This window comes from Hemicordylus capensis, chromosome 6 (genome assembly GCF_027244095.1).
Source record: "Hemicordylus capensis ecotype Gifberg chromosome 6, rHemCap1.1.pri, whole genome shotgun sequence".
NCBI classification, from domain to species: Eukaryota; Metazoa; Chordata; class Lepidosauria; order Squamata; family Cordylidae; genus Hemicordylus; species Hemicordylus capensis.
Window position 1 is genome coordinate 31,788,973 of NC_069662.1, and position 8,524 is coordinate 31,797,496.

Consider the following 8,524-nt stretch of genomic DNA (forward strand, 5'->3'; position numbering starts at 1 on the left):
TGAACTAGCTGGTCTTGTGGTAGCAAGCATGACTTGTCCCCTTAGCTAAGCAGGGTCTGCCATGTCTGCACATGAATGGGAGACTAGAAGTGTGAGCACTGTAAGATATTCCCCTCAGGGGATGGAGCCACTCTGGGAAGAGTATCTAGGTTCCAAGTTCCCTCCCTGGCTTCTCCAAGATAGGGCTAAGAGAGAGATTCCTGCCTGCAACCTTGGAGAAGCCGCTCCGTCTGTGAAGACAATACTGAGCTAGATAGATCAATGGTCTGACTCAGTATATGGCAGCTTCCTATGTTCCTATATACAAAGGCAGCCCTACATAGAATGTATTGTAGTAGTCCAGCCTGGAAGTTAACAGCTGGTGTCAAATTCATCGCAACTGGTAAAAGCGGAACTGGCCACAGTGTCAACCTGTGTCTAGATCAGCTCAAATGCGAGGAATTTTGTTTTCAAATAATCCACTGAGTTCGTCACATTATGACATTGTTTCCACAAACAGAAGCATGGTATAAAGTCATTTATTATACTTTCATATTACACTTGTGTTCCTTTGTGGGGGTGTGGGGGTGTTCAGACATCTGGGGAAGGAAGGGGATATTGTTCTTCCCTCCTGCATCTGCCAGTACAGTTTTAGTCTGGAACACAGTACTGCTGCACTGACACTGCATTGGGCTGTATAGCGTGTCCCCCTCCACTCAGTGCACTAGGGTTGTCAAGTCCAACTGAAACTATTCCTGGCAGAGAAATGAGCTCTGAGTCAGCGATTCCACGAACCTCTGACTGGGGAAGGGAAGCTTTGTTGGAGCTGATGGGCTCCATTCTTAGAACTGTCCATCCCCCTTGTGTCTGGCAGCAGATGCAGGGGGTATGGCTTGCAATGTGTGCACATTTTGCATGCACACTGGTAGAGCCTAAGGGGTAGGGAAGCCACTGGAGGACTTTGTCCTCTGGCTGTGGCCAAGCTCCCTATGCCCCTGGATTTCTTCACTGGTGTCTTGAAATATAGATGCTAGGAATATCATTACAATGATACAGAAAGGCACAGTGAGATTAACACAAAAGCAATATTAAAATGATCAAATGGGATCTTGTTAAAATGAATGTTTTTAACAGTGAAAAATATTCCATCATCATAATAAAACATAGGCAGATAATGCAGGTGCAGAAAATATGCTGGTAATGTGCCCAACATTCTCATGTTCAAAAATTTGGTGTGGAAATAACACTGGCGTTGGGGGAGGAAAATACCTCCTTGACTGGTGTGGCAATATTGGCAGCAGCCTGTGCTTTAAACGCGGCTGCTGCCACCACCACAGCCATGCCACTAGTCCCTTTCCTCCCCCACCAACACAGCTCCATAGCCACCCCCTCCATGGTGGCTCACCTCCAATTTGAGAAGAAAGGTGAGCCAAATTGAATCCCTCCATGATAATATTTCCCCCTCTGTACTCCTGCAGGGTAGATACTCAAAGGTGCCATTAGTAGAGAGAACCTGCCCATGTGGGGCAGAAGAGATAGAAACTACCCAACGTGTCCTGTTATACTGCTCTTTTTACAAGGATTCCCATTCAAGATAGATTTCCCCTCTCTTGCAGAGGTATCTGGACAGACTGGAGGGGTTCTATACTAAGTTATTGTTTGTTTTCTGATACAAATCAAACTACAACCTGTTTGGTAGCTACGTTCTGTGTAGCAGTGGTGAAAACATAACAACAATTGACAGTCATGATCCAGTTGGTTGTAGTATTTTTCTTGTATTGTTTTTTAAACTCTGTACTTGATCTTTGATCAAAATAAACATTGATTTGATTTGAGTCCCTCCGTGCTATTATTCCCATGACATAATAGCTGAATTTCAAATAAATACACATGCAATGATTGTCCCCGACTGACTTACGAGGAATGCCTTTGGGAACACTATGTAGTGGCAACAGTTGTTCCCTTGTAGTAAATAAAACACTTGATTTATGAAGACGTTAGATAAGTTTCTCACTTTCCAAAAGATCAGTTGAAAATGTTGCTGGAACAAGTACTGGCCTATCATCTCAATGAATCTGGTAAGTGTTCTGAAAATCAGGACAAAACTTTTTGAACATTAGAATCATTAAGATGCAGGTGTCTTACTGACTTTGTAGATAGTTTTCTCCTTTTCATTTTAAAAATAATTTCTTCACCTGGTTAGATGTTTCAAACAAGCTACATTGTGGATCCATTAATGTGGATGTCAACTAGAATTTCTCAAGTGCCTTTAACACTTAGAATGATGCATATCATTGGCTTTAGTGCTTAAAAAGAGGAGTATGGAAAGTCTTCTATATGACAAGCTTATCTTTAATATTATTTACTTAAAAATTTTCATCAAGATATTAGGTTGAAAGTGATGATGCAGAGCAAAATCCCTTCAAGTCATATTTCAAAAGTATGTCTTAAAAAAAAAATCAGTGTTTCAAAAATCATGTTTTTCTGCTCTTGTTAATGTGTCTTTCAATTGTGGATTTCTGGTGCAATAATGGTGTAATCCACAGTTGTAATAGTATCATTGGATAACCAATTCATTATCTTCACATGATCGTTGTCGAGGAAGAAGGAAATGAACTAAATAAATTAAATTAAATATTGTGACTCATACCTAGAGAAGAAACTGAATTAAACTCACATAATCATGAAAGCTTAAAAATAATGAAATAAGTTGTCCATTAGATAATTTCATCTAGTAGAAACCACAATCACACCTCAGCCAGCTTACTTTCAATGCGGCCCCACCAGAGGTTATCACACAAGATGCTCATCCAAATCCATCTGTGCAAAGTGCAGTAGCAAACAAGTGAACACACAAAGTTCCAGTAAGTTCATGGAGGACAGCTCCAATAGTTAGACCGAAACCAGCCCTGTTTTCCCTTCAGTTTAGAAGCATTATTGCCATTGATTACTTATCACTGTTTATTTAAAAATACATGTATAGAAGAGGGTGGTTCAAAAGGATTTAAAATGTATCACAATCATTATAACACATTAACTGACTCACTCAAACAAACTTGTGGGATCACATGCTGTGCTGACTTGCATTCCACACTCACAGACTGACCAACATATTCAAGACAATAGGTGATTTGAATTATGAATGTAACTGGAGGTAACTTCAGACATATTTGACATCTGATATAAGAATTTTCACTCGAGGCACAAATGGCCAGGCTCAAACTATCATACTTTGGACACATTATGCGAAAACCCAGCTCCCTTGAGAAGTCCATAATGCTGGGAAAAGTTGAAGTAAAGAGAAGAAGAGGACGACCAGCAACAAGGTGGATGGACTCGATTACAACAAGAGTGAATGCACCACTGAGAGACCTTAAAGGCCAAGTTGAAGACAGATCATCCTGGAGAGAATCTATCTATGTGGTCGCTAAGAGTCGACACCAATTTGATGGCAATCAATCAATCAATCAATCAATCAGAATAGGTCTTAAGCCCTATTCAGATATGGAGCTTGTTCTCATGACCAAACACATGGTGGGCAGGGGGTGGGCAGAGTTGGAGGGAAGGAAGGATCCTTCCTGCCTGCTCCCAGCCTGCTCTGAGCTCGTCCACTTGCACACCTACAAATAGCACAGCAGTGATTTCCATTTCTGAAATTGGGAACTGGGGCCTTCTGTAACACCAAAACGCAGTACTGGAGCAGTAGAGAGGCAGCCTGCACTGTTGCAGCATGTTTAGGGGGAGTAAGATCATGGATAAACATGGGGAAGATGGGGCTGGATAGCATGAAGACCAAGGTATGGATGAGCCATGTATTGTCCATGCATTGCTTCTTTTGAATGGCTGTGGGGCTGCACTCTCTCAGGTGTAACTGTCGGGGAATGGCAATTGCAGGGCAGAAGAAAGCAGGGGAACTTACCCCGATGATGGGGAGAGCCCAGCCCCGACTAGAGTGTAAATGTGATCTTACTCCCCATACACATGCTGCAGCAAGCTTCCACGCTACTTCCTAATGTGATCTTGTCCTCTGTGCACATGCCAGGCAGGACCTCAATGGTTTGCACAACCCCACCTGCTGAACAGGTGTTGCATTCTGAGAAGTACCCACCCTTTCCGCCAGTCACTAGGAAAGAGTATTGAAGAAGGATGGGTTCTTCTCTGAATGCAACACCTGTCCAGCAGGTGGGGCTGTGCAAATCACATGGGCATGTATACAGGAGGTAAGATTGTGATAGGAAGCAGCATGGAAGCTTCCTGCAGCATGTATACAGAAACTTGCATAAAAGCTTTTAACACCATTGCATCTAGAAAGGCCCTATAACAAATAGGTGGGAAACCCCACAGGGAATCACAGGGGTTATTAATGTTGCTTATGCTGTGGGCTTCCTTGGTGATCTGCACATAATGGGACATATTGAAAGTCCTGTCCTCTGCACCAGCAGAAAGGCTACCTGAGGAAAAAACAGAGAAAGTAGCAAGCAATGGTCTGGTCTGGATCTGGATATTCATTCAGTATTCACAAGCTTGCTTTGCCCAGCAAATTCCATAATGATACTTTCTTTGATCCATTTATCTAGGAAAACCCCTCAATAAATCATACCACCATCACAGAATTCATTCTTCTGGGATTTGGAGATCACCATGAACTACAGATTCTACTCTTCTTGCTGTTCCTAATCATCTACATCATGGCCGTGACTGGGAACCTTCTCATAGTTGTGTTGGTTGTGAATGACAGACACCTTCAGACACCCATGTATTTCTTCCTGGGGAATCTGTCCTGTTTGGAGATTTGCTACACCTCAGTTATCCTGCCCAGAATGCTGGCCAGTTTCCTAACAGGGAACAGAGCCATCTCTTTCTTTGGTTGCTTTATACAGTTATATTTATTTGGTTTTCTGGTGACTGCAGAAACCTGCCTTTTATCAGTGATGTCTTATGATCGGTATTTAGCCATTTGCAAACCACTGCAATATCAGTTCCATATGAGTAACAAGGTTTGTGTCTCTCTGGCAGCTGGGTCTTGGATAAGTGGCTGTTTTTCTGTCTCTGTAGTGGTCATATGGATGGCCCACTTAACTTACTGTGGCTTCAATGGAATTGATCATTTCTTTTGTGATTTCATACCGTTGAGTAAGTTGGCTTGTAGTGACACCTCAACCATTATGCATGTGGCCTTTGTGCTATGTTCAGTCTTCACTTTTCCTCCATTTTTGTTGACAGTAACATCTTATATTTTCATCATATCAGCCATTTTAAGAATCTCCTCTGATTCTGGGAGACAAAAGGCATTTTCCACCTGCTCCTCCCACCTTATTGTAGTCACTATTTTCTATGGCACCTTAATGATAGTTTATCTCCTTCCAGACGGCCCTATCCTGAGCAGCTCAACTAAAGCAGTTTCTGTGTTCTACACCATCTTGACTCCAATGATTAATCCTCTCATATACAGTTTGAGGAACAAGGAGGTGAAGGAAGCCCTAAGAAAATTGGTCAAGAAATTCAGTCAATCTCTAAGATTTAAATGAAATTGCAGTTATAACCCCAGATATTGAAGTAGTATGAAGTAGAAATTGAGGTATATGTGAGTCAGTGTGTATGTTTGTTTTAATCAAGTGCACAATACTAACTAGGAAGATAATAAATTAGATGTTTCAATAATATTAAAGAAATAACACCTCATTGATTTGACATTCTTTGGGTGGCTCTGTAAACCAATGATTCAATCTCACATATATTCTGTGCTGCCTTTTAAAAGATCATGTCCCATGCATTTAATCAACATGTATAATTTATGTCCAAATGATAATACCTGAAATATGCATTGCAATAGCTTAATTACTTGATTTGATGCTTCCACTGGATACTGGAACAGGTGCAGCATCAACAATTACTTCCTAGGTGTACACCTGATGGATTTCTGCTTGATGCACAGCATCCAACTAGTGGGCTGCTCTGAGAATGTGTCATAAATACCATGCAGTAAAATCATTATTACAACATCCAGCTTTGGTCCTCAAATAACCTGCCCTGGATTCTAGGCCATTTTACTCATGGAAGATTATCCAAGTTGACACCAGCTGCACAGAGGTCAGCCACAAGTGATGTCTGCAATTGGGCAAACCCAAGAGAAGTAGAGTAAGTCTTGGGTTACTTCTAAGCATTTCAGAAGAATTTTTCTCAAGCCTGAAAAATCACATATTGAGGCTCACCACACAAGCAGTATGGAGAGCTTGCAAGGCTTGTGTGGGGAGAGGGGGGTTAGCCCACTGTCCCCGCACACGATCTAACAGCTAGTCCTGGGTGGCTGGATCGCCTGCCCACACAACTACCGGCTCCATCTTGGAGCTGGTAGGGGCTGCGGGGATTGGGGCCGCCTGGCCCCCAGAAGTCCCAGGATGCCCTGCATGAGTGTGTAGGGCATCCTGGGGAGACCCCTGAGACTGGCAGGCTTTTTTTAGCCTACCGGCTGGGGTCTCCTCGCAAGTCACCGCAGCATGGAGCTGCACAGTGGTGACTCACAATAGCCAACATGAGGCTAGTGGAGCGCTCGCTCATTTAAGGGGAGGGCTACTTTGGCAGGCTAGCTGCCAGAGAACCACCGGGCTCGACCATGGTGGTTTTCACAATGGGGAAAAACAAAGGAGCCCAGTCCAGTTTTTCCCCATCATGAGAATAGCCTCATTATTTGCATATCTGCAAATAGAAGATGTTCGATAGCTATTACTATTTATTTTGTCAAGTGATCCATGCAACTCTAAGACACTGGGTACAGTAATGGCCAAACAAAGTACAAAAGCAAAATCTCTGACTAAAAGTGGAGGGACAGGAAGAAGTACTGACAATTACAGCAGCAGACAGCTTAGCTCAATTAGAGCTATTCCAAGTCTGGAAGAGAACGGTTCACATAGATGTTTAAATTGCTCCCAAAGTGTCTTGAACTTTCCCTAGTTTGGGGAAGGGAATGTGTCAGCATGTGTTGAAGCACACCAGCCATATCCCCATCATCTCGTTGGCAAGAAAATACAGTTACGTGAATGGAGGAGGTAAGATAAACAGGTTGTGGCTGTTCCAGGATGCAAAGCCAGGAACAGTTGCAACCAGGTCATCTTTCCACTTCCTTTTTGACCACTTGGAAAAGAAAGTCCTTGCATTGCCACCAGTGTTCGCTCTAATTATTGTTTTCATCTGTACACAGAATGAGTTTTGTTCTGGGTGGCAGTATCAAGACAGTGTGTGCACACGTGTATTCAGAACAGGGCCTTCCTGATTCAGCCTGAGCGGGATCTAAAATTAACTGAGCTGACATTTTAAAAAATGTGTGTGCATGCACACGTGTGGACCTTAGACCAAACACTGATCGCCACCAGTCTGAATAAAGGGGGAAGATCTTCTGGAGAAATCACAGAAGAAGCTGCTGCACATGCTGAATTTCTGGCTGGACATTTATTATAGTAGGCAGCACTGTGCCTTATAGAGTTGCATCAGACAGAAATTCATCATCTGCATCTCCAGCAAGTGATTGTGGAAGGTTCACCTTCTGAATTTCTGCCTGAATGCATCCCTTCCCAGCCCAATGTTGAGCTGAAAGACCAAGGCAAACAGTAGATGCTTTTGGGACCAATTTATTATGCCAACATAATGCACACAACTATCTAAAGACTAAATATCTTACTTATTTATTATTTCTCGGTGTAAACCGCCCTGAGCCATTTTTCGGAAGGGCGGTATAGAAATCCAATAAATAATAAATAATAATAAATAGACACAACCAAAGAGACACAACTATTTGCATGGCATTTAAGTTAAGGTGACATCTGTAATTTGCAATATGCAAGCTTTTTTGGGTGATAATGAAAATTGAAAGCACTTCAACTCTCACTTAAACGAAAAAGTTGTTTTCTATTTTATTTGATGTATAAAATGTGTGAAATGACATTAAAGGCATGACTTCTACTTTCTATGTTATTTATGAACAGTAACAATATGAGGACAATTACTTAATATTTTGAGGGGGGATATGTTCTAAAAATAAACCCTGGATTTAATCTGAGGCCCCACTATACTACATTAGAGTAAAAATAAAAATAAGATGTTCTAGGAAAAACTAATCCACCTATTTTCCTTTCACTGTACTTTTAATTGATAATTACCACCTTCAAATTCATCCACTTTTTGTTGTTAAACACCAAATATAATATGCAAGGCAAAGTAAAAGAGCTGTCATCAGAGCCTGGTCTCCTAGAACAGGGTGCACCATATATAGGTGGAGGTCATTATAAACCATGCCATTGAAATGCCCCTGTTTGGCACTAGATCTGTACTAAATTTGATCTATTTGATGACTATTTGCTCCATGGGCAGAAGTCATGAGTGTGTGTTCAATGAAAGGAGCTCCTGGCTCTCAGGGAACAAGTTTGTTCCCTTGAGGCCAAGGTGGAAAATCTGGAGAAGTTCAGAGAGACAGAGGCCTTCAGAGACTTGGTAGAGGCATCTCACTCCAGGGCTGATAGCTCCTCTGCTGTCAGGGAGAATGGAGGTCTTG

The 8,524-nt window shown here is 42.1% G+C and overlaps 1 protein-coding gene across 1 annotated transcript; it reads left to right on the forward strand.

Moving 5' to 3' along the window:
* The first annotated feature begins 3,740 nt into the window (after nt 1-3,740).
* Nucleotides 3,741-5,507, forward strand: LOC128331213 (olfactory receptor 2AP1-like). Its single transcript, XM_053264563.1, has 2 exons — nt 3,741-3,776; nt 4,557-5,507. The coding sequence occupies exons 1-2, from the start codon at nt 3,741-3,743 to the stop codon at nt 5,505-5,507; spliced, it is 987 nt and encodes a 328-aa protein (XP_053120538.1).
* Nucleotides 5,508-8,524: the final 3,017 nt, after the last annotated feature.

Coding starts and splice junctions, on each gene's coding strand:
- LOC128331213 (XM_053264563.1), top strand. CDS start 3,741: ATGGGGAAGATGGGGCTGGATAGCATGAAGACCAAG. Junction 3,777..4,556: donor TGGATAGCATGAAGACCAAG/GTATGGATGAGC, acceptor CCATTTATCTAG/GAAAACCCCTCAATAAATCA.